This window comes from Hippopotamus amphibius, chromosome 11 (assembly GCF_030028045.1).
Source record: "Hippopotamus amphibius kiboko isolate mHipAmp2 chromosome 11, mHipAmp2.hap2, whole genome shotgun sequence".
NCBI lineage: Eukaryota > Metazoa > Chordata > Mammalia > Artiodactyla > Hippopotamidae > Hippopotamus > Hippopotamus amphibius.
In genome coordinates, this window is record NC_080196.1 from 62,959,734 (window position 1) to 62,986,310 (window position 26,577).

The 26,577-nt window shown below is 46.9% G+C and overlaps 1 protein-coding gene across 4 annotated transcripts in view; it reads right to left on the bottom strand.

Annotated features, from left to right (window-relative positions):
- Positions 1–26,577, bottom strand: part of FHOD3 (formin homology 2 domain containing 3) — a 475,552-nt gene that overhangs the window by 397,351 nt on the left and 51,624 nt on the right. For all 4 annotated transcript variants that reach the window (XM_057698544.1, XM_057698543.1, XM_057698545.1 and 1 more), the window contains exons 2-3: positions 18,861–18,967; positions 5,457–5,521 (exon numbers count right to left, since the gene is read on the bottom strand). In XM_057698544.1, the coding sequence (XP_057554527.1) occupies positions 5,457–5,521; positions 18,861–18,967 (172 nt within the window). The remainder of the gene's footprint in view (positions 1–5,456; positions 5,522–18,860; positions 18,968–26,577) is intronic.

The window sequence follows — 26,577 nt, forward strand, 5'->3', positions numbered from 1 at the left end:
GAAAGACAGCAGGAATGGGAGGAGCTCCAGGGTTTATGGGGAATCACTGGATCCCTACATTAAAGGACAGAAAACAGGAAATGTGACCCACTGCACCTAAACCCGCCAGGGAAGAGTATGGTTGGGACATTGAGACGTTGGCCCCTGTGACATCCACAAACAGGGCAGGAAGGAACCCCGCCCCTAACCCAAGGCTGCAGAGGCAGGACAAGAACAGAATCGGCCTCTTGTGGGACACAGGACAGAGTTGGCAAGAAGCCCAGGTCCAAGACCTAGAGGCAGAGAAAGAAGGGCAGGGGGTCCAAGAGGGGAAAGAATAACTCTGGGGGTGTCTCCTGGTCAGAGAACAGCCTGTTTCACCCTGTTTCTGCAGATACACAATGGACAGTGGGGGACCTGCCACTCAGACAACAGAGGGCCAGCAGCACCTGTGCAGCCCCCGGCACCCAGGCGGCCGGTCATCCAAGCTAATGGGCGTCACTGCACAGGCCATGGTGTTTCAGCGTCCACTGTGCTAGGGGCTTCTCACCTTTGTGAGCTAATATAGAAGCACCATCTGGATGCCACTGGGCCCAAGAGTGTCAAAAAGGCACTCTCATGTTACCAGAAGGTCTAGTTTTCATGGGAACCGCAACAGTTCAAATCAAGAAGCAGTAAGGACCACATTGGAATCCAGGTAACACTCAGCAGCCCGCCTGAGGGGTGAGGATAACACGGGAAAAGCTAGCTGGAGGGGAGCCTCCCTGCAGGGCCTGGAGGGCTCAGCCACACCAAACCAGCTCACACTGAGCGAAGAGAGAAAGACAGTCAGAAAGCTCGGCAAAGGTGGGAGAGGACGGAGGAGCCCCGCGTATTCACAGGCATAAGAAGAAAGGCAGAACCTGAGAAAGGGATGGGGGAGCAAGGCGGGCTGGTGGCAGGCTCCACACCCTACCCTCTGCACACAGAAGCCCAGAAGCTGTACTAGAGGCGGTTCAGACGCTGGACAGAATCTGTCCCGCACCAGGAGCCCCTGAGCTGTTGTCCACACCACACACAGTCACACACCACCTCCATCACCACCAATGAAAACTGGCACTGAGATAGGATCCTTCCCCATTAAGACTACACACAGCCTCAGAGTCCCTCTCAGCACTGTGCCCAGGGAGCCACCTCTGGGCACATGAGTTGAATCCCCACAGTCACTCTTGCACTACAAGGTTCTCCTTGAAGAAATGCGCCACTGTTTGTCACTCAGCTCTTTGCTGTAACAGAATAGTGCAAAGCACATAGCTACGTGACCTTGCTCACGAGAGGAAAACACTTTGCAAACAATATATTGATGCCTTGTTCTGTTGATGTTTCTGTTGCTGGAAAATGACTACTTTTCTGCATCATGGATGAAACAGCCTTCTCCTATGTTCTTTTCTTGCCTTTAAAAGTATCTTTATCCCTACAATTTGACCTTTAATGAGCGATGAGACTAATCTCATGGAGAGCTTTATCACTTCAGCCACCTTGCCAGCCTCTGCCAACCTCACCTGTCTTGTGGGCAGACCTTGTCATCTTAGAGGTTTGAGGGAAAAGGTCTAAGGACCCTTTGCACTGGGTTGTCCTTCCCGACTACAAGCATAAATGACACTTTGGATCTTCAGCCAAGTTTTTTATCCTTTTGTTCAACTCAATGCCGGATACTTGAAAGTGTCAGCCTCATGGGTCCCAGAGAATCAATCACCAGGGTTTCTTTGCTTGATGAGTAGACAGGGTTTGCTTCAGAAAACTGAAGCACAGAGGTTTTAAGGTGAACAAAATGCCTTTGAAGTCAGCAGGAAGAAAACACTCAGATATTAACTTTAGGATCCCAATGACTTCAAACCTCATTTTTTTCCATTCTCGATTCCATTCCATACCCCTCAACTCTTCCCCTCCTTTTCTCTCCATGATAAGATTTAGTCATCAAAGCCATTTGGCCTTCTGCACATTTTTCTGGTGTCTGGCAACAGGATCACTTGCTGGGACCAAAAAATTCCTTTTCTCTAGCTGCCCTCATTAAATGCAGACTTCACACGCCTGTCAGAGATTTTTTTTTAAATTTATATCCGTTAAGTTCATGCCCACAATAATGACCATTGTTTTTTTGAGGGACGGAAGCTAGATTAAGAAGGCAAGGCATGCATTGTTTGCTACCTTATGTTACATCAAGCGGTCGTACTAAAAATGTGCAAATACTGTGGAGAGGAGCACAGAGGGACAAAAGCATGAGGCCTCTCTCGGTACCAGAATCTCACTCCAGCTTCCAACCACGCTCTGAACAGAGCCCTGCCTCGGCTGCTGGCTGGGACCATCAAGGCAGTGCCCTTCCCTCCTGAGGTCTACTCGGTTGCTAGCCGTGAAGGCTCCAATCCACTCTCATCCCAGCAGGTAGAGAGTTCCAAAGTTAACACCGGAGAACTCCAAAGGTGTGTCACCTCCAGTTCATTAACACGCATTCCTGGATTCTAAACATTCCCGTACTTAATAAAAACAGGGACAAAGCAGAAGAGGATGTAGGGTGAAGAAAACATTATTTTGGAGACGTTTACTTGATGGCATTTTAAGCCCATGAGCCTAAGGTGATCCTGGATACTTCTGGTCCAATCATGCGGTGGGAAGGAGGTCTTTCGGGGAGCTGCATGTGGTGCTAGCCTAAGACAGCAGCCACTGTCCCGTGCCTGTGATCACTCAACCCGTTCTCAGATGGCGAAGAGGTGAAATAATCTTGAAAGAAACAAGGACTCAACCAACTGACGTGAAAAAGGTTTTCTACCCCCGTCATGCTTTCCTTTACCATTTCAATTGAAGATTGTTCCAGGTTTGGGTTTTTTGGGTTTTTTTAATCCCAAAGAAATCTCTTCTGATATTGCCATTTGGAAAGGGAAAGAATATGTCACAGTGGGGGTTGGTACATCACATATATGATGCATACATTCCTTTGTCTACACGCAAACCAAAGGAGAATATTTAGTGTTTTTATAACAAATCTATCCCAGATCTTGCCAATAACAGGAAATGGAAGGAGAAAGAGGGCTTTTTAATACCAAGGAAAAACTGTGCCTTCTTGGGTACTGGTGTTAATTCACACAGTCAAATCCTCTCATTCAACATACTCAGCTCTGAGGTAATCAATGGTGAGAAGTGATTAAAGCAGAAAATCTTTCAAAAATGACACACACACCCCCTAAGACTTTAACTTGCAGCCATGGTGACTGACCGTCCTGCTTCACTGGGATGAGACACGGTTAGTCGCCAGGCCCACAGCACAGGAGATGCACCCTCACATCATTTGGGGCCATGACCTCTCCTTGAATGAAGGTCTAATGGAAGCCCCCGTGGACCTTCGTTCATGAACCACTCACATGATATAGTCTATGATTCCCAAGCTCCGTGTCTTTGAAGCTGAGCAAGAACTGAAGATACCTACTAAGACTAGACTCTTTCTGGATTTTTACAACAGTTCGCTACCTTTTATAGTTAGCACAACCCACTCACATTGACAGAAATGCTTTTGTAGTAACGAATTTTGAATCTTTTCCAACATACTCAAAGCAGTGACTTTGTATACGCGTACTTAATCAGTACGTGAAGAGTTCACATCCCATTTCGTTAAATGACGTAATTCCAACAGCAAGTGAAACTGTCATAAGCAGGTTCGGGAACAAACACACTGGTCCGGTCGGCACCCAGTTCCACCCTTCGAGCAGCAAGAGCTGGGCGTCCTGGGGGGAGGGGGCTGGACTGGCTGCCAGGGCTCAGGCGCCACGGGGATGAGACATGTGTTCACACATGTCACACGGAACTGTAGACCAATAATACATCAGTGACTGCGGTCACCCAGTAACACGGAAGCTGGTTAGAAAAATCCTGTACTTGGAACATTTTACGTGTATACTGCAAAAGAATGAATTTTGTTAAAAGGAAGTTAGCTCATTAGGATTTTCATCTAACCAGTTTTAGTGTAAATCTGCTTTCCACTGACTTCCTATTCCTGGGAAGCACCAACTCATGCTCATATCCCAAATCTCGACTGGCTATCAGCTATATGTCAACCAATATTCAGTATCAGTTGTATTCGGCACAGAGTATGTGCTAGATTTGTCCTCAATCCAGGAGGAGGGTCGGAAGGGAATTTATCCAAAGTCACAGGTCACAGGCCTTTTCTTCAGGTAGCCATGTTTTATACACATAAAATAATTGGAAAAATGTAAGGCAAGTAATTTAAAAACGCAACTGATTAAATATAATCAAGTGCCCAGACACATTTTAAGGTCACTCAGTGCTACAGGCAGTTGAGAAGCAGGGTCAATGCTGAAGGTCCTACAGACCTCACTTTGTTTCCAACAAGATTACGACCCCCCCGACACCCTGAGGTTTATGTGTTGGCCATACACTTACTCGCTGACCACAGAGTCAGACAAAGTTTGTCCCTCGGGACACCTGCAGCCTCACCCACTTCACACCAAATGAAGCAAAACTACACAGATTCCCCTCCATGTCCAGCTGTCCCCTTACCCCAGCTCCAACGGGAGAGCAGGGAGAAGGAAGAGGAACCAGAAACAGCTCCCCCCACTCCTCCTGTGCAGCCACATTCCAGGTGTAGCCTGGGCCTCGACAGGATGACTGATGCTCTCCTAATTAGAGGCCTGAATGAAGACCACAACATATATTAAACAAACACAAAATGACTCAGATATGGAAAATTTCTATGCATAAAGCGAAATTTAGTTCCTTTCTTTTTCCTTTTCATATTATATACTTGCCTCAACGTGGCCTAATGCCAGGAGGAAACCTTCCCATGGAGACTGTCTACTTAGCAAAAATTACTGCTTTTGTTGCCATTCAGCCCACGTGTACAGTGGGGAAACCAATGGCTCCAGGAAAATCAATGGCTGCAGGAATGGGCATCCGTGGGGATTCCTGTGTGACCGCAGCCAAGCCATCTGAACCACAAACACGTCTGCTCAACACTGTGTTGCTCTATATCCACGTGTGCCCTGTCTTGCACTGACCTGAGATTTCCCTTTCAATCTCCTGAGACCACAGCCTGGAGCCTCAGGCCCCACATCCCCACAGGGAGCTGCAGAGAGCCACCAGGAGGCACATAAAGGTCACTTGCACTGGCTGGAGGTGCACAGTGGCCCAGCCCCAGGAAGAACCTCATCTCTCCCAGCGTCGCCAAAAAGAACCTCATCAACCATCTGTCTTGACTCCGGCTCTGTTCATGAACCAAACAGCAAAGGAAGCCAGAATGAAACAGGGCTTCCAAAACCACTGCCAGAAATTGCTTCCCTGAAAACTCTAACCATCTCTGATAGAGGCTAATCCAAGCATAGATGGCCTAATAGTGAATACTGCATTTTATTCCCATAAGTGGCATGAATCATTGCACATTTAATCGCTGAGGAAAGATGGCAAGGTCCCCTTCTGCAGACGTCACTCACCGATGCAGGCATGGACCCTCACGGACAGCTGTGTCCTTAGGATGATGCTGTGCTTCTTGCCCCGCCTAATGGAGACAGGAGACAAAACATTCATGGGCATCAGAGGAGTCTGCAAGATGACCCTACCTGCTGTCAATCAGTCAACTTGACAGTTGGGTTCGGACACACCCACCTGGAAGAGGCTCCAGAGAAGCTGGAACCCACACAGAACAACAAGCTATCCTGAAACACTGTGACGTCACAGGGCTTTACAGGAAACAAAATAATGAAGTTTGACTCTGTTGGACTGGCACCCGCATATCACTGCCAAACCTGGTCCCCTCCACAGAGTTCCGTGTACCATGCCTGACCATGTTGGGAAATTTTAAAAATCTGTGCCCATGAAGTGAAATCCCTGGAATATAACAGCATAAATCTGCTTGATCATTCCCACGGCTGTTTTTGCGTGTTTTTGGATGTAGGGAAAGGACACACGCAGTGGCGTAATCAGAAAGAGCTGTTTTGCTGTAGGCAACTCAAGGCGTAGCTTCTCCCTTTCACTTTGACAGATGAGAGTCCAGCAAAGAGAGCCTACAGGCTATTCGTCATTAGGATGCCAACTCACACCACACCTTGTCTCACCTTTGCTTCCTTTCCACTTCATTTCTTATAGAGGAAGGAAAAGGATGGCCCCCTCCCCAGTTCTGTTCACATGAGGGCTCAGCCCGCTTTTACAGAGAAGGACCAAAGCCCAGAGCAGGTGAGAGAAGATAAACAGGAGAACATGAGTCTTGGCTACCTGGGGTAGCAGAGACTTTGAGGTTTGGAGAAAGCGGGAAGCCAGCAGACAGAGGTTAAACAGAGCCAGGAACCAGCACAGGAGCGGGTCACCAGTGCCGTGTCTCCGTGGCTGAGTTCCCCTCGCCATCACCCTGCAGGCCATGTTCAGCCCTCCCATCAGGGCTTCACACGTAACTGAGTCTTGCTCTCTCAGTGCTTTCCCAATTCCCGGTTTTGTGGTTGTGTTGGAAGAGAGGGGACATAAATCTCACCAGGGCACACTTAATATTGTGATTATAAAGTCACAGGAACCATCATATTTTTTTTCTTGAGACCAGATAAGAGGGAAAGTATGGTTTCAAAAATGTTTGGGTTTTTTTCATTCTTTTAAAGGAGAAAAAACCGCTTGCACAGTCCTACAAAATCATGCAGCGGCCTCCAACCTGGCAGCTCCTTGTGGGCAGAGAGTCTGCATTCACAGTCCCTTCAAATGCCTACAAGACCCTCCTTTGCAGTTTTGCTGTGTGCAAGGTACCAGCCTCGAGTTTACACAAGTTCATGACACTCGACCCATCTTCCGAAGGCAAGTCTGGGGTTCCTACAAACATAGACTTCTTCAAATCTTTCTTTCTCATGCACAAAAAGTCTTTTTCTCTCTTGACAGTCTTTTACAAGTGAGCTTTCCCATTTTGTAATTTTCTTGTTTCTAGTTGTGGCCTTTTCTTTTCTGCCTAAAGAAGTTCCTTTAGCATTTGTTGTAAAGCTGGTTTCAAGGTGCTGAATTCTTTTAGCTTTTGCTTGTCTATAAAGCTTTTGATTTCTCCATCAAATCTAACAAGAGCTTTGCTGGGTAGAGTATTCTTGGTTGTAGGTTTTTCCCTCTCATCACTTTAAATATATCGTGCCACTCCCTTCTGGCCTGCAGAGTTTCTGCAGAAAAGTCAGCTGATAACCTTATGGGGATTCCTTTGTATGTTACTGGTTGCTTTTCCCTTGTTGCTTTTAATATTTTCTCCTTCTTACTTTTAACTTTTGTCAATTTGATCACTATGTGTTTCAGCTGTACCTCCTTGGGTTTATCCTACCTGGGACTCTCTGCACTTCCTGAACTTGGGTGACTGTTTCCCTTCCCATGTTAGGGAAGTTTTCAGCTATTATTTCTTCAAATATTTTCTCAGGCCCTTTCTCTCCCTCTTCTCCTCCTGGGATCCTATAATGCGAATGTTGGTGCATTTGATGTTGTCCCAGAGGTCTCTTAGGCTGTCCTTAATTTCTTTTCATTCTCTTTTCTTTATTCTGTTCCATGGCAGTGATTTCCACCACTCCGTCTTCCAGCTCACTGATTCGTCCTTCTGCCTCATTTATTCTGCCCTTGATTCCTTCTAGTGTATTTTTCATTTCAGTTATTGTATCCTTCAACTCTATTTGGTTGTTCTTTATATTTTTGAACTCTTTGTTAAAAACTTCTTGTAACTTCTCGCTCTGTGCATCCATTCTTTTCCCAAGTATGGGTAAAAGTAGATAGACTGCCCATCTCCACTTCACTTAGTTGTTCTTCTGGGCTTTTATCTTGTTTCTTCATCTGGAACACGTTCCTTTGCTGTCTAATTTAGTTTAAATTTCTCTAGACAGTCCTGATGTTAATACTGCTTCAACTCTTGTGATCATACAAGGAACAATGTTCCCATGAAGTGCATTAAACTGAGCCACTGAACAACCTTCTGTGTGAACTCCCACCAGCCATGCAGCCTCACCCAGAGCTGAGCTGGGAGCAGAAACCAGTGAACCCCTGATAGAGGCCAGACTCTATCAGAAACAGCAACCCCAAAGTTCTTTAATCTGGAGGATTTTTTTGTAACTCATATTATCAGCAGTTATGAGTCAAAAAATAAATGAAGAGTAGACAAAATAGACGCTTGAGATGCCCAGAGGGGAGGAAGCATGGGATGGCAGGAGAAAATATTTCAGAATGCCTCAGAAGTTCTGGAGAAGTTCAGAAGGGCCCATCGATAGCCCTTACTTTCATCTTCAAACAACTGCAAAGCTGCATTTTGAGGAAGTGCTTCATTTTTCCCATAGAATTCTCCAGTCCCATGGTCATAAGGGATCCAGGTACCTGCCTGAGAACTAGGACAGTCCTTCTGAGGAAGCCATCAGCCCATTTTTCTGGAGGTATCATCTTTTCTGCATTTTTCAATACTTATACATTGAAAAACCAGGCAATCAGATTGGTTAAGTTAAACCCTAATGGAGTTTAAGAGAGCATACAAAAAGGTCTATTTTAAGTAGTTTTATCACTTATAATTACCCTGCTTCAACACTGCCACCTCCTTCCCTGCCTGCCCCTGTACACAAAATCCTACAATGGAAGAAACCTGAGTGAAACTAGGGACCAAAGGCTGTGGAAGCGCCTCCAAAGGGGATGAGGGTCCAGGAGTCCCTGCCAAAGGAGAGGGCCTGCCAAGGCAGAGGCCAGGGGTGGTGAGTGCAGCCAGGTCCACAGAAGTTGTCCTTCATCTCTTCCGCCCCATGCTTCCTTCCACCTTTGATGCAGGTACCACAGCTATGCCCATTTTGCAGATGAGGGAACAAAGCTTGTAGTAACGATGTAGTCTGTGTAAAGCCACGTGGCTGATGGAAACAGACCTGGGCTAAAGCAGAGTGTCTGACTCCACCATCACCCACACCATCCTGCCTTTTGCTATACAAGCGCCTCACTGTATACCCTTCTCCAGCGCTTACTAAGGATAAAAAGAGTCTCAGGCTTTTTAAGCAACTGGTTTTACTTCATTACTAAAATCCAACAAAAAAGGATGCAAAAAATTAAGATGGAAATATCTAAGAAAATATTGGCAAACCAAAATACGAAATATGTGAATATAATAAAACAGGACCAAATAATGTTTATTCTAAGAATTCAAGAATTATAAGATGTCCACGTTTTATTTATCTATATCAAATATCAAGGTATAGAGGAAACCCATCATAAGGTCCTTTAAACTTGATCGCTTCCCTCCCTCCACCACTATATTTTGTAATTGGGTAAGGCTGATTGTTACGGATTTCTTTCATGTATGCCACCTTGCTGCTATTACGGACTCTAAAACTCTTTTGGCTGATTCTCTTGGCCTCTTTTAGGGAAATAATCATTTCATCCGTTTTAAAATAATCACTGTATCCCCACTTCTCTAGTAAATATGCCCTTGTCTTCTGTTTCCTGGCTAAAACTTTCAGAGGAAAATTAAATAATCATGGGTACACTTTCCCCTGCCCCCAGTGGGATCCTATGTCAGTCTGGGTTCAGAAAATAATAATCATAATAGTTGTTAACATTTGTGGAATGCTAATCACGTGCCAGATGAGGTTCTGAGTACTTTATACAGATTTAGTCTTCAGAAAACTCCTATGGGGTCGGTAACATTATTGCCATTGTTAACGTGAGGAAATTGAGGCCCAGAAGACTTACGCAATGTAGCTGAAGTCACACAGAAAGTGACAGAGCTCGGACCCAGCCCAGGCAGTCTGACCCCAGAGCCTATATGCCTACCACCTCCCTGAAGCTGCCTCCCAGATGGGTGTTCCCTCATCCATTCCCTCATCCCACACATGTTCACTGGAGGCTAGTGTGCGCTGGATGCTGTATCAGATCCACAACGGATCATCTGCCTCGAGACAGCAACACAGAAATCCTGCCCACTAGCCTGTCGGGCAGACTGTGGACTCCAGACTGCGACATCAATTCCTACCTGAATTTCCAGCCATGCTCTACAGATTTCAGACTTGCCAGCCCCCAAAATGGTGTGAGCCAATTACTTGAAATAAGTCTCTCTAGATAGACTAGATGGATTAGATAGATTAGACTAGATGGACAGACATATCTTATTGGTTCTATGTCTCTGGAGAACCCTAATACAAACACTGATATCTGCCTTCATGGAGCTTCCATGTTGCAAAACTAAAACCAGGGAGAGGCTGTCAATGTGCGTTCACCATAAGCACTGTTCTCCCCGATATTGGCTGGCTGCATCCGTATCATAACTGCCTCTCCTTCCAAGTCTGCCTGTTTGCAGCAGAGTGAAATGGGAGCACGTCGGTTACAAGAATCTGTTGACCCCGAGGCAAAGGCAGTTTAGTTTGACCTAAAGCTCCCCTGGGAGATTCAGATTCCATTCCTATCAGCACAGCTACTGCCAGAGACACATCACAGTCCTCAGAAACCAGCCACAGCTAAGCGGCTGCCCATACCCAAGGCCAATGCCATGTAAGTGATGAAAGAACTAAAATAGATGCTCAATTCAAGGAGACTCCAGCCGAGGCACACGTGCCAGGGCACTATCGCTGAAGGTACTTCCCAAAACTTACTGGTTTCTCAGAATACATGAGCATCTCCTATAATTTGGCCTATGGCCTTGGGAAAAAGATCTGGTTTAACCAAATAAGACTCACAGAAACCCCTGTGTTCCAGTCCTGTCCCTGTCTCTCAAGAAAATATTTTTATAAGAATAACATATAAAGTCTTTGCAATGTAAAACAAGTGCTTACATTATTTTATTGAGTGGCATGGAGCCAAAGGCTTGAAGACTTTTTCTCGCAATCAACAGCAGAATCAATGCCCCCAAATATTCCCCCACTCAAATTAGAACTAAACTATGACTTCAGTCAAGACGATGCAGCAGAAGCAGAGACTAGGCCCCCCCAGCAGTTGCCCCAGGAAAGCTTCCTCTTAGCAGGCTTCCGAAGCTGTGAGACTCAGCCAGTGCTCTGCCTGAGGGATAAAGAAGGATTCGGACCAGCCATCAGCTAATCAAAGGATAGTACTGGTGAAGTTTAATTTGCTCAAAAGCTCAAAGTCCAAGAGAGCCAGCTGCCACTACATTCATCTCCAGATTCATTCTGGTCTCCCCTAGGAGACGGCAGAGGTGAAAAGCGTTAACTCTGAAGACAGCTGTGTGACCCTGGACAAGCTACTTAGCCTCTATGAGCCTCAGCTTCCTTGTCTGCAACAGAGGATAATATTATGCTTTTGGTGTCATAGCTAAGAAGTGAAGACCTACTCCTATTTTCTTCTAAGGTTTCTTCTTAGCTTTTCCCCCTCAGGTCTCTCCCAACAGGAAAGAAGCCTCAACCACTCACAACTCACAGCTCCCATGCAATCCTGCTGCCTCTCCTCCTCAGCCCTACATTTTCTCCTTGATCTGTCTCCATCTGTCTCCACCCCACAACTCTTCTGCTTCCTCTCTCCCCTAGGACAACACAGATCTCCTCACTACACGCCTGGCCTTGGTACTCTCATAATTTGGTATCTGTGCGGCATAGTTTCTTTGAAATGTTCTCCTTGCCGAGGCAGACACTGCAGCTTACCCACCCAATACCCATTTCCCCCTTCTGTCTTACAAAGAGAACCTGATTCTGTTTGGGATGACAACGTACCCACCTGAAACTATATTCTCCAGTCTCCCTGGTCACCAAGAGCGGCCACATGACACAGTTCTCCTCGGTGAGCTATAGGTGGAAGTTGCTGGTGGAGGTTTTGGAAAAACTCTTTCAAGTCAGCTGGCACCAACGTTTGCTCCTCCCTCTTCCCATATAAGGCAGGGGCAACATCCCTCAGTAACAGAGGTAGAGGGTTAGCTGGACAGAAGCCCCCAATTCATGGTCTGATCACGGACCTAAGTTCTGGCCAAGGGCATGCAAGTGAAAGCTATGTGCACACGGAATGGAAACGCACTCCCTCTGTCCATTTCCTTCTTCCTGGCAGCTGGGATGCAGAGGAGAAGGGAAAAGCTAAAGCAACCAGTGTGGACACAGAGATGAAATTCTCATTTTGAGGATGGTGTGGCTACTCTACCAGTCCAAGGAAGACTGTCTATATTTGGACTCTTGCACAGGAAAGAAACTTTTACCTTTATATTTAAACTGCCATAATTTGGAATCTATTGGTTACATCAGAGAAAATCATACCCTAACCAACATATGACTTCCTGCCCTGATGAGATGCTGGAGGGAGACCAGCCATACTGTAACTATGATAAAGTATGAAAGATGACAGCTACATCATCAGGATGGCGGAGTAGAAAGATAAAAGAAGCCTGGGTTCCTAAGAGCATCTTGTAATCAACATATTAACCTCAAAATGGCCTAATTATCCACTTTTTTTTAATAAATTTATTTATTTATTTATTGGCTGAAGGCGGATTCTTCTTTTTTTTGAGGAACAAGTTATATTTGTTTATTGAATTCCAATAAAGGATTGCGATTTACGTTTTATTTTTTTAAGCTCTTTATTGGAATATAATTGCTTTACACTCTTGTAGCAGCTTATGAGGTACACCAAAATCAATCAGCTGTATTTATACACATATCCCCATATCCCCTCCCTCCCGCGACTCCCCCCCACCCTCCCCGTCCTGGCCCTCTAAGGCATCACCCATCATCGAGTTGATCTCCCTGTGCTATACAGCAACTTCCCACTGGCTATTTTACAGTTGGTAGTATATATATATGTCTATACTACTCTCTCACTTTGTCCCAGCTTCCCTGAAGGCGGATTCTTAACCACTGCACTGCCTGGGAAGTCCTATCCACTTTTTTTAAATAGGCTTCATTTTTTCAGACAAGTTTTAGGTTTTTAACTCCCTTCCTCCAAGGGATCACCACCAGTCTCTCTGATCCCTGATGTTTCTCACCTGGGTCCCAGGCCAATACTTCTCACCTGGCCACCTCGCACCTTGAGCGTGGCTTGACATAACCTCAGAATAACATGTATACGCCCCTCCTCCCCACCCCCACCTCCCCGCCACAGGCCCTGCCATAACCTCGCTGCTTCCCTAAGTAGTTCACAGCCACACGCTACCCACATGTGTCCATTTTATTCTCCTGCTGCCGTCTGCTCTAGTATCACAGCTCCAGATTCCCCCAGTGGTCCAGGCCCCAGTCCCTCCGCCTTCCTCAGCCACCAGGGTCAGACCCATGAGGTCACTCCCTTCCCCCATCACAGTGGGCCACACTGACTGCAGCCTTCCTCCTCAAGGATCTGTCCACTCCTCCTGCCCTCCACGTCACTGGAAGAGTTCTGTGAGGGCTCCTTCTTTGCAGGCCAGTCCACTCTGACTCCAACCCACACCATAAAGCCCAGCGCCCACCTGGGCTCCCCCACTCCTACTTGATACCATCTTTGTCCTGTCACACAATCTGGCATTTGAAGGAACTCAGAGCCACACCAGTTCCACTGACCACTCCACACGGAAGCTCATTTGTCTCGTCTGAGCATGTCTAAGTGGCTTTCTCCCGGGGTACTTGGAGGCACTGGCCTAGCACTGACCCAGAGCAGGTGCACAGCAGCCTCTGGGCTGCCCTACACAGCTCAGCACTGAACCACCACCCCCCAGGGCACCTTTTGTCTGAAAAGGGCCAGTTCTCCTATCCACTGTGACCAGAGCAGGGCTTGGTGAGCCTTGCAATGAGAAGATGGGAGGCCCTTAATCCTTCAATGCTTTGCCAAGAGAGCCTCAGACAACAACACACCTGCACTCTCAGCTACAGATAATCACTTAAGAGGAAAACTGGGAGAAAGGAAAAACCCTTCACTGAGTCCCATCCACACTTTTTGTCGACGTTTTTTGTTTGTTCTTCAGTTTGGTTTTTCGAGTTCAATAGGTTTTTCGATTTAGGTTTAAAATGTATTGTAGGTGATTTCCCATTCTACCAGGTCCAGCTGCAGAGGAAACCCAGACAGAGATGTGACTGGATGAGGTTAACTTTTGTATCAGACATTAAGAAGGGTAAACGACTTCTTATTCCTTCAAACTTGACATGTTGGAATGTAAAGAACTCTTTGAGAATCTGCTGAAAGGCTATGAAACCCCTCTCCACCCCGAAAGCCTGCAAACCCACAAACTGCAGACATCCCAGGGGCTCCTGGACCCCCCTACATACACGGATCCTGGGAGCTCATGAGCCGCAGGCTGAGAAGTTAGGTGTCTAAGAATCAAACCAGAGCTCTCCCCAAGCCCCTTCGTCCCTCCAAGCACGTCCACTGCAAGGCTGGTGGGGTCGGGGAGCACCTGCCCCTGCAAATGGGCTTCCTCACAGCCCTTCCCACCGCCAGGCCTCCCATCCTTCATTTCTGAGCCACAAGCCTCACACTGCGGCTCTCCCCAACCCCGCCTCCTCAGGGTTTCATCTTCTGCATAACACTGTGGGGACAGGAGTGGGGGTGGCAGGATGAGGAAACAGAAAGAAGTACTGTCTCAGCACTGACCCTCCAGCACAGGCCGGAGGGGAGGCAGGCAGAGGACGAGGTGAGTACCCGAGGAACTCCAGGTCAGGGACACCTGGGGATGCATACACCCCATCCAACAACCGTGCTGGTCCTCACAGCATCCCAGAAGCGCCGTGCTTCCCAGGCCCACTCCAAGCTCCACCATGCTCCCTCCCACCAACCTCACTACCTTTGCGAAGCCCCACTCTCTCCCCTTCAGGACTAACTCCAAGCCCACGTCTCCGTGACGGTCCCCTGTGCACAAGTTCCCTTTCGGAGGCAGTGAGGCTGAGACTGAGCAACAACATCGGGGTGGGCCTTGGGGAGGGGAATCTGGCCCAGCTCTGTCCTGCGGGCGAGGCTCCAGCCTTGGTTTTCTGAGCTAAACGATGAGATCTCCCCGTGATGAAGCTGCACAGACCCCATCCCGGTCCAAAATCTGGTGATTCCCACGTCAGTGTATCATCTCAAATTCTGACTGTAATTATAGTTAATAGCTACTTTTTGGGGTCTGTATTACATGTCAGGAACCAGCTTAATGTTTTAGATACATTGTCACATTTTACCTTGCGACAACCCAAGGGGCAGTGTTATGCTTACACTGTCCCCACTGACAAGGAAACTGAGGCTCAGAGAGGTGAGTAACACCCCCACGGTCACACAGCCATGAGACTCACCGCAAAGCCCATGTCCCCGACCCCTGTGCAGTGCTGCTGTCTGCCATGCTCTCCTCGGGCAACAGAGACCCTACGGGGATCCCTGCTCATACAAGCAGGGAAACGGGATTGGGTACTATTGTCCTCATTTTATAAATAAATTTGATCCCCTCCCATCAGAGGTAAAAGGGCTCACCCAACGTCCCACAATAATGACCCAGGGGCTTCGGGTTTCGCTGCACCCGCTGTGCTTGCTAATTTCACTGCTCTGGAAGGCAGTAAACAGACCTGGCTCCACTTTGCTAGCATGACAACTGTTTTGTCCTTCTTTTGAAGGTCTTTCTCCGCTTCTCCAACCAGCTGCAGTCTGAGTGATCATTCTAAACAAGAGGTGAGTTAAGTTTTAGTCCCTGCGTAAAACAGCAGGGTAAAGGAGAGAACAAAGAAACCAACTCCTCCCCAAGGAAAACTGGCACAGAACTCACTGCACCAACACCACCACCATCGCCACACGGCCTGTCACCCGTCTTCATGAAGTGGCCACAACAGGAGCAGGTATTCTCCTATAACTTACACAAAAAAATCAAGAGAAGGAATGGTTTCGTTTGCCCTTCTCATTCCTCGACAGGGCAATTCTTAACTAGGAAGAAATTACATTTTAACTCCCATTTGAGGGAGACATGAGTTCTCAAGCACACAGACTTTGCCAAATGCCACGCTTCTAGGAGAGGACCTAGCAGGGACACTCAGTGCAAGTAACACTGCAGATGTGCCCAGACACCTGCCACCTGTGCAGGAAGCCTCCACCTGTGCAGGAAGCGGCTTCCAGCCAGCTGCCAGTAACTTGCCACATGCCGCCAGTGCTCAGTGCTGGTAACGGACCCGGGCATGACTAGGGTGAGCCGGCAATGCCGGGACAGCACCATCCTGGCACGTCTTCTGCAGACTAGGCCAGGGACAGGGGGTCTCCCCACCAGAGAGCAGTAGAGGTGGACTCTTCACATTCTTCCGGACACAGAAGAACATCACCCTGAAGTACGTTCCAGAGTACAAGAGGCAGGTCCCACAAATGAAGACTATTTCAAAGTCTGGAGTGAACTTGGGATGCAGCAGTCAAACGTACAGCTACCCGACCTTGTTTGGGTCACCTTCCCCTGTATGCACTTTCACGGTATGAGTCCCACCATCTCATCTTGCCATACTTCGTTTCCCCAGCATCCGGTGCTGTTAGGGTGCAGAAATATGGTCCAGGCTGCACCTGTCAGATGGACCCATGGCCAGGTGATGGTCCAGAAGGGAACAAAGTGAGAAGGAAAGCCCCAGGATCTACTCTGGGGAGCTTGCAGTGGGCTCCCTGGCTCTTCAGGAACGGCTGCGAAGGGATGTCCAGCACCTGGACACCAGAGATGACAGTGGGAACTGTAGTGTCAGGGCCAGGTGACAGAGCCACCCTGCAGCGGGTATCACTCCAGCGATAGCCAGTGTGTTAGCCCGGAACTGAGGATGTCCTTGCATGAACCAACTGTATGTCCCCACCGGTACAAATGTACATCTTTAGGAGAACTTTAAATGCTGTTGCCCAGAAGCTCCTGGGATGGTGGAGGTGCACGAACTTGGGAACTAGTCACATCTGTGGTCAAATGTGGCTCCACCATCTACCAGCTCCGCCTCCTGGGACTTGTGATGTAACCCCTGGCTCTCAGTTGTTTCAAATGAAAAATGGAGACGATAAAAATCAATCCCGTGTTTGTGACTATTAACTGAATGAACCATTAAACAAACACACCGTGAAATGAGGTGCCTAACACAGTGGCTGGCACAGCAGATGCTCCATACAGGTTATTTTCTTCCCCACTCTTCACTCTTGATATTGTTATCTAATACATTGACCCTTTTTTCTAAGCTGACATCTCCAAACCAGTCAAGTTTTGATAAGAAAGAAAAGATATCAAACAGGTCATGGTCTTCAAGCACAACACCACTAGAGACATTTTTCAAACTGGCAATGATCTATTGATAACACTCCTGGGATGTGTTGGATCAATGAGACATGAAGTCATCCCATTAGACTGTCATCCAGCCTGAATGCTGACATCTTAAATAAAAGAATGTCATTGTCAAATACTTGGTAAAAACTACAGCAATGGAATCTCCCCAAATCTATCAGTCTTACGATGTCAATTTTTTAAATGAGTAGAATCTGATGTGACTTAATAATACTACCCCTCACATGTGTAGAGCCTACGGCAGCTTCCAGGGGCTTTCGTGGCCCTTGGAACCACTCAGGAGAAAGAAGGGCATCCTCAGAGAGCCTGACAGGTTCCTACAGAGGACCCTAGTCTTGGTGCGCAAGTTCATGCCACTCAGGAATCCATTCTGGGATCCTGCCATTCACCTGGCCACCAGTGCTCATTAAGTGCCTCTAATATGCTGAGAAAACACTAGGCTGGATATTCAGACAGGCCCACTTCTGACCTAGTAGAGTTTTTGCAGCAGAAAAGAGGAACAATTAAGGGTGAAAGGACCCTAAGTTGTGATGGGTGTTAAGGCAGTGGAAACTCAGGAAGTCATCAGTACACACTGGTGCCAGGTAGGAAACAAACAGTAAGAAGGTTCCCATTTTTCCTCATTTTTTGAGCTATTCATGAAAAATCAGCACTCTCAGATAATATTCATCTGACGGTAATATATTTTTAAGTCAGGCAAGGTAGCTTCAAAACAACTTTTGGGGAGGCCCCTGGACACCAGGTGAAGACAGCTGGGCATTATTTGGAAAGGAACAGGGAGCCTCCAAACGCGTCTAAGGAGGAAGGTGATGAAATCAGAGAGAAACATGGCTTTAGGTAAGTGAGGAACAGAAAGGGAAGCAGGGAGCCCCTCCAAACGGTGTTTCGATGATCTAATACATACATAACAGTATTTTACAAATGTTAATGTCTTGGTTTGGACAAATTTGCCATGGTTATGTAATATGTTAACATTATGGGAAGCTGGGAAATACCCAAATCAGTGGTGTATATTTTCAACTCTTTTGGAAGTTAAAAATCATTTCAACATGAAAAGTTAAAAAAAATCTGAAAAAGAATAAAACAATCGCTTGAAAAAAATAACCTAATAAATACAGGAATGGCTTATTGTCTGGGTATATTCCTACAGTGGTTTTGTTTTCCGTACACATCTCTGATTTTTATGTGAATTGCTTTACTCAGACTCACCGCAGTCAGAAATATTAAGTAATTCTGGATGTAGGCTAAAAGTAACTCGACATTAATTAACATGATTAATAACTATTTTCTCCACTGTAATGAGTTCAAAAGATGATACAGTATAAAATGATCTACAAGGGCATCTGCCAAGAAAACTAAATGTCCAGTTAAGTTATCGTTAAAAACAATGTATCAAACAGTTATCAATCCACTAACACCTGGGAAATACTAATTGAAGTATATTTGGTTTTAAAAAAACTTAGGATGTAAATACCATGTGCTTAATTAAACTACACCAGAAACCTTCCTGCCACTGAGTAGCCTTCTCAAGAAGAGTTACTCAAATTCAAAAGGGTTTGCAGTTCCTACTGGTGAGTCATTTGCGTCTCCCTTCTTCCTGTGTGACTGTGAGTGAAGACAAGGTCAAAGCTATGGTGGTTTCTCCAAAATATTTTAAGGCCTCAACGAACCCCCATTTCATGGAAAGTCGGGACCAGCTGTCAGGGACAGTTGTCACTCTTACCCAGCTTCATCCTGGAAGCCTTCTAACTCGTCCCGTTGCTCGGCCAGGGTGGCCTCCAAGTCCAGGTAGGTGCCGTTGTGGGAGAGCTGCAGCGTGCAGTCGTCCAGCTGCAAGAGAAGGAGCCTATTAAGCCCAGCCTGCTCCTGGGATGGGGGTTTATACGGGGGAAATCACTTAATGTTGCCTTCACGTGTTTTTTAAAATCAAGCATTATCCCGAAATTTGGATCATAATTAGAAGAGGTAGCATATTTGTACCAATAGATTGGAAGCAAACTGCATAACAGGTAGACAGAAATGGCAGCTACTAAGGGACTGACATTGACAGGGCCTCCTTATACGTGGGCGGGGAGGAGAAGGACCAGGCACTGGGCTAAGGCAACTTTCCGATCTGAGGGGCCCAGAAGAAGCCATGGATTTGGGGAGTAGAAACCACGATCCCAGTGGGAACACTGACTGGGAGACACAGAGTTTAAAAGGCAAATCTGGTGGAGAAAACATACTGTTTCCTTTGATTCAGTGTGAAGCCTACGTTCATACCTGGCCCGTTATAATTAATAGTTGCTCAATAAACATTTTTATAATTGAACAAAAAGAAACACTGTCCATCTGAATGGCAATATATCCAAATTACAACACACCAAAGAGGACCTCAGGTCTCTTTGTTACTTGTCTCATTTTTAGAAAATTTATTTAACAAATATATATTGTTAATTATATCCCATTTATAATTCTAAGCACTTTACATATGTTACATCATTTGATTCTCACACAAACTCTATTAATTTCTTTTTTATCCCCATTTTACCACGAGGAAGCTGAGGCACAGAGAGAGACTAAGTTACTTGCCCAATGTCACATCTGGTACAGGGTGGAGCTGGGATTTGGATACAGGTGATTTGAGTCAAGGTCACACTCTTGACCACTATCCCCTGCATCGTCTCTATGGCCAGAGACCTTCTAAGGACTTGAAAATACACTTGCAAAACACAACTTTTCCTCCTGGGAACAGAGACCACATATCCCAGGCTTAGAGTTGGGCTACTGTCATGTAACTGAGTGCTGACCACTGGAATATCGGTGAAAAGGAAGAAAGGTCCCAACAGCCCTGGCCATAACACCCCTGCACAACCATCCACCTTTCTTCTCGTGCCTGTGGCCAGATGCACAGGAGCCAGGCAGGACTCCCAAGACTGGAAACCAGCAGACCCTGGACAGAAAAAGCTCAGGTTCCTGAATCACTGCATAGAAGAGAGCACCCTGCTGCCAGCCTCCACTGACCCATCCTGGACAGTGACAAGAGCAAGACATGAGCCTTTGCTGTTGCCAGTCATTAAGACTTTGAGGTTGTTTCAGTTAGCCGACACTACATGACATTTAGAATAATCGATACACTTAAAAATACACGAAAATAATTTTACCAAAGATTAACATTATGAGGCAATCCAAGTGTATAACTTCATGCTTCATTTCTCAAGCTGTAAGGATGGCTCTTATTATTCATCCACTTGGTGAGTTACGGCTCTTATTCTAAAATGCCAGGAGGTTGGGGAAAAGTGGAAACCAATACATGGCTACTTCAAAACATGTAGATAAAGGACTGATAATCCTCCTGGTATAAGTGAGATTTCAATCAAGGAATTAGTCTCTTTTGATAGAAAAGCTTTGCTTATTTATCCTCGACAAGAGAAACGCAGACTGGCAACTTGTCCAGAATCAGCATCTATATAACAAGCTGCTAATTTTAGCAGAGACCCCACAGTTCCATGTTCCTGGTTATCCTCAATAGAATGAAAGGAATTTGTTCTTTATTATTTGTAAGAAATAGTTAAATCACTTGAAGGGGTTAATCCTATTTGATTCACTTGTTTTATTTCTCTAATAACAAAGTATTAAAGGCGTGTGGGTGAGGGTCAGCATTCTGGACTGGCATTTTACGGATAGATCATCTGATCTGAGAAAGCAGGGACCAAAGTGGCCAAACACACTGTACCGTGATACCAGAGGTGCACCCAGGGTTTGGGGGAAACACACAGGGAAGCTGGCTTCCCTGCCAGCAGAAGCAGCAGACAGTAAGGATTTCCTGCAGAAGGTGTCTCCTGAGCCAAGGGTCTCCTGAGGACTAAAATCAGATTTTCATCATTCCTAGGCGGAAAGTTCCGTTGGAAATGGAACCTGTTACCATGTACACTGGATCATGTGTAGGTAGAGCTGCGATCACTGCAGCTCATTCTTGCTTTTAAGTCCTATTGACATTTTTGACTAATAAAGCTTACGTGGTCCGTTCCATTGATAATATCAACACCTGTTCACTTTTAATCCCACATATAGTCAACAGCCTAGAAGATGAGAATAATGAAAGCCCTTTAAGCCATAACAATTTCTTTCTGCCTCTGTCCCTGGAAATGTGTGACTCCAAAGAAAGAAGCTTTTAGATAAAGAGTTTTCACTTCCCCTCGAGGGGGTCGAAGGCATTCTGAGGCTGTGGTCCACACTCAGGCCAGACAGACCACCGAGTCCGAGAGGAAGTATTGCCCTGGTGTACAGAGAGGCAGGATGTGCAGGGGTATAAATATTACCACCATGGCCAGTTTTAAGCTGCCAATGTGAAAGCACTGAGCATGGAGCTAAAAAAAGATACACAGCAGCTCATCAGCATACAGTATTTTTATCATACAGATTCAGGAATAACCTCCCAAGCATAGGCAGCAGTAAAATGTAATGAAACAATTAGGAAGTGAGATGTTTAGAGTTTTTTTTTTATTGAATTATAGTTGATTTACAATCTTATGTTAGCTTCAGATGTAGAGCAAAGTGATTCAGTTATACACAGATATGTATATATATTTGAGTATTTTTTACCTTTGTTTCTAATATAACTTTTATTCATTGTACATTTCTACAGGATAATTTAGCTTTTAATAATGGCTATGATGAACAAAATTCCTGAGATTTACCAACTGGCCCTCTCGAGCCACCCAGGCCAGCTCCAGCACACGCTGCTCCTGGCCCTCCCAGGTCATTAACTCGAGGCGCCTCGAGTGGAGACTAGCAGGGCGTGGACGGAAGGCTGCGTGACCCTGTCCTGGGCTTTCGGTCCTCACCCCCACCGCCCTTAGCTGGGGCAGAGGTGGATCGCTGGGGCCAGCAGATACCACTCCATCCTTACTGGCAACCTTGCTTATTTCCACATCATCTCCACCCCACACCTCCTGATTTGATTCCCAGACGCTGGGGCGCCTCACCACTCACCCTGGCCCACCAAGCATCTGCCCCCACGTGCTCCTGGCCGCCCCAAATCACAGCAGGAAGCCCCACCACCTCCCCCCAGCCTCCTGACCACAGAATCCCAAAACCTTAGCAGAACTGCCTGTTGTCATCATTTCCTCTCCTCACATTCAGGGCATCACTAACAACTGCCGTTTCCATAGTTCAATTTTAACAAAATTATATGTCAGGCACGGGCTGGGCACCAAGGAACACATGCATGCTTTCTTCCCTCAAACATCATTTCGTCAAGAAAGTATGACACACCATTAGAACACAAGAGAACAAAAAGTCATTTAAACCAACTGTCAAAATGTGTGGAAGTTCATCGTCAGTTAAATTCCTTCTGAAGCCACAGCCTCCTGAGACCCAAGCATCCTCCATAAAACAGCCCCTTCCCCTCCCAGGAGGAAGGCTGCCTGACTTCCTAAGCCTGGGGTCATGACCCTAATTAACAGTTGGGCAATCTGCACAAGTCCTTCAACTAAAACAGAAATGATGACTCTGCCTTTTCACCCCTCGGGAAGTGTGAGTGTGCGCGGAGTGGGGGGTGTTCCTCACAATTGGGCTATAGGAAGAGGGCAAGGTCAGACACTGCCCCCCTTAGTGAGCTGGGGCACGTGTGCACGAAGGGGTCCCAGCAACACGGGCAGCCCGTGAAGATGCCAAACGAACCAACATGCTGCCCGCTCCGTCCCGCAACATGAGCCCTGCATCACTACACCCCAGACACACACGATTAATATTTAAATCATCACACGAGCCAAGGAGTAGGAATACAGGGCTACTTGGCTGGACTGATACGCAAACTGTAAAATTCCCTCAGTACTTTGAGGGCTCAGCTTTAGGTATCACTGTTTACAGACAAATTGATACGTACACGCCAAATGCAGTCTTGAACCTTGTCAGGGATAACTAAATAATTCTTTCAGTTATGAAAGAACGCGGCAACGATGTGAACAGGAAGCGCGTGGCGGTTAATTCCAATCTGGTTATTAGCAAGGCTTAGACACAACTATCTAGACTCTGCCTACAGAGTGAAGGACTCAGACACCTCCCTGCCAGACCAGTTCCCTTCAGGAACCTCAATTCCTACTGACACGGAGGCAACCTGATCCCCTCCCTGGGCCTCTCATGTCAAATGTCTTCCCGAATGACTTCAGGGCCCTGGAATTTCCTGACTCCAGTGATTTTCATGTCAACCCTGATCCCCTGGCAGCATGTCCCCTGCACTCCTTTCCTGGCTCTGGGTTTGGTGGCCAGGACACCGCTGGGCACTTCAGGGCATAAGCCCAAACCAGAAGCCCTGCAGGAAGATAACACAGCAGGACGATCACAGGAGAGCGGTCAGGGAAGGTGAGGGGCAGTGACAGTGGCGCAGCTGGAAGACCAGGTTGCAGGCTCTGAACCTGTCGTCAGGAATCTGGTGGGGTGGGGGGAGGGGGGCTTGGGAGAGGGCCAGTCACAGGGCCACATGAGGGTCCCTTCCAAATATTCTGGAATTTTGTGCCACTCCTCTGGGTCAAAACAAACCATTAAAACGGGGCCTCAATCTACAGAGACGTGGAAAGAGCCCTCCACTCCTTGCAGACAGCCAGCCTGCACAAGGTCACTCGGGTTCTCCTGACTGCTCCTACAGAGACAGTGCATTCAGAAGCAAACGGCGGACACCATCCCGGGGAGGAAAAAATATCTAAAACAAGGCTGATGTCACGTCTCAACTTCTACATTCTTTTCTTCCCTTAATCTGGTGAAGCAGCGTGTTACTGGGGCGGTTTAATGATTATCTGGGTTTGGCAGCAGGTCTAAAGTAATCCTTAGTCTAAGCAATAAAGTTCTGTGGAACTCTGAAATAGATTTGCACGGAACTGTTCTATAAATATACAAGAGATCTATCCATTCAGCTAATTTTGGTTGAGTTCAGAAGTGGGAAAATATATGCTGATTTTTAAAAGAAAAAAAACTAAAATAAATGTCATTGCTTATGTCATTTCATGTGTTCCTCCCATCCCTGAATCCACATCCCCTGCATGTAATTTTTGCAGCTCCCTCCATCAAGAGGAAGATTCTTTCTCTGCTCCTAGAACCTGGGCTGGCCTTGGTCTTGTTCTGGCCAATGTGATAGCAAATGTGACACAGCAGAGACCTGAGAGGCACTTGCCCACTAGGGCTGGCCTCTCTTGTTGCCCTTGGAACTCTGCCACCACACGAAGCAGCCCGGGTTAGCCAGCCTCCAGGGTACCTGGTTGCTCCTGCTGCCCCTGCTGACAGCCTGCCAACTGCCACATGCTGAGCAAGGCCAGTCTAGATCACCAAGCCCCCAGATGAGCCACCAGCTGATGACAGACACGGGAGACAGCCAGCAGTTATGAGCCAAACTGGCCCACAGCAGAACTGCCCAGCAGACCCCAGATCTGTGGGCCACATTTCAGTTGCTGCTTTAAGTCAACCTCCACTTGCCCTGAGCCTGCCGCTTCCACCCGCAGCAGACAGGCGGCCCCCCAGGGACTGCAATTTCACACTCAAAGTGCTCCATGCCTGGACCAGCGGGTGAGAGGCTCGCCCCCCCAAGGTGCTGCTGAACACACCATGACACTGCCAGCTCAAGGCAGGGATGCCAGCACCATGCCTCAGACGCCACAGAGCACACACGCCTGGCCCTGCCCCTCTCAGAGCCCAAGCCCTCACCGGGGACAGAGGACAGAGGACAGCCGCGGAGGCTGGGTGCAAAGGCCTGGAGCCCCAGGGAGTGGAGGAGCAGTCAGCTGCAAAGCCCTCCCAGGGAGGCGAGAAGGCAGCAGGAGGTGGAGCCTCTGGTGAGTTGTGGCTCCAAGCCCTCTGAGCGTGTGCCATCGTCCCATCGTACAAAATGCATATTCAAAGGTTAAAAAGTATGAAGATGTTCAAAATAGCAACTACAAGCCCAGGGCCCTTCTGACTGCACTGGCCCCGCGCCTGGCTCGGAAGTGAAGCCCTGCTGTGGGCCCCGTCTTGCTCCAGAGCCGGGTTCGCTGTGGGCAGCCTGAGTGCCCCCACTCCAGGCTCATCCCTCTCTCAGAACAGCACACAGGCCATCAGTGCCTCAGAAGGTCAGTTCTGAGACAGCGACATCATTTCCTCCTCAGATGGTGCTCCAGGCAGTCATGAAGCTTACGGCTTCCCTCAACCTTGTGGTTCCTTCTAAAGGCAGCAGAGACTAGAAACCGGACTTAGATGACAAGCAAAACGAATCAGGAAAGAGAGCTTTCCAACAAGCAGGGCCGCACATCCCTTTCACAGCTCTTAACAAAACCTTCACAAAACCCTGGCTCAGCCATTCAAGCTTTTTTGGGCTTCGGTTGCCCCCGTCCCATAAGGGCCACTGCAAAGGGACAAGGTGGAGGGCACACCCGCGGAGGCTGCCCTCTGCCGTTTCCTAGGATGGGCAGTGAGCACACGGCGTTCACTTCAGCATCCTTCAAACTAAACACACCTTCCACATTCATTCCCTTCAAATGCATAACGCGCTTCACAATCAAAAAACAGTTTCATACAAAGGTGTGATTTTACATGTTTTAAAAATAAAAGTAACATTTGGTCAGTTTTCTTAAGAGAGAGACCAAATGAAACCGACTCCCGTGATAGAAGAAATCAGTCTTGTTGGCTAACCTCAACAGATCATATTTAAACTTCTAAATCTCTAGGGACCCATTTAGCCTCTTCGGAACAACAAATATATCGTGGGTACTTAACAAATGTTTTAGGTCAAGTACGAGGATTTTTTGAAGATCTAGCATATATGGGTTATGAAATAATATGAATGTATTTACTTTGAAAGCGGTTGGGTTTTACTTCCTCAGAAACCTTTAATAAGTGATGTTATTTATGGCCAGCAACCTCAGTGAGAGAAGCAATGTCCTGAAATTGATTTAGGCAGTTTCCAAATTAAGCCCCAGACTTCTGTTTAAGTCAACAAAATTGTACAGCTCCCCAACCAAAGGCAAGGGCCTCGCCAAATTCTACAAGAAAGACAAAAGGCAAGGCTTTTCCCATTAAGAGCTTAAACTGAGTGGGTGTGATAATCTGGTAAATATTTGAATGATTTTAAAGGGCTTTTCTATCATTAAATAAATAACCCAAAATGCATTAAACTTCTCCCTTGAAAAGGCTGGACTACATTGTGTTTACAGGTACCTTTTCCCATATTCTGTTTCTTTTCAGTGGAGTTGAAAAACCGTTAGCACCAAGTTTCAGCGTTATTACTGATCTATTATCATTCACTCATTCAGATGAATAATCCTTTCCTGTGTTCCTCCTCTGTGCCAGGCACTGTGCTTGTCCCAGCACAACAGACCACGTTCCAGGGAGCACTCAGGGCTGTAAATGGGACCAACCACCAAACAGGGAAATGAGGAGGATGAGGAGTCAGTCACCTTTGTTGTTTCTGTTCTTATTTTCATTGGGGAATGAGT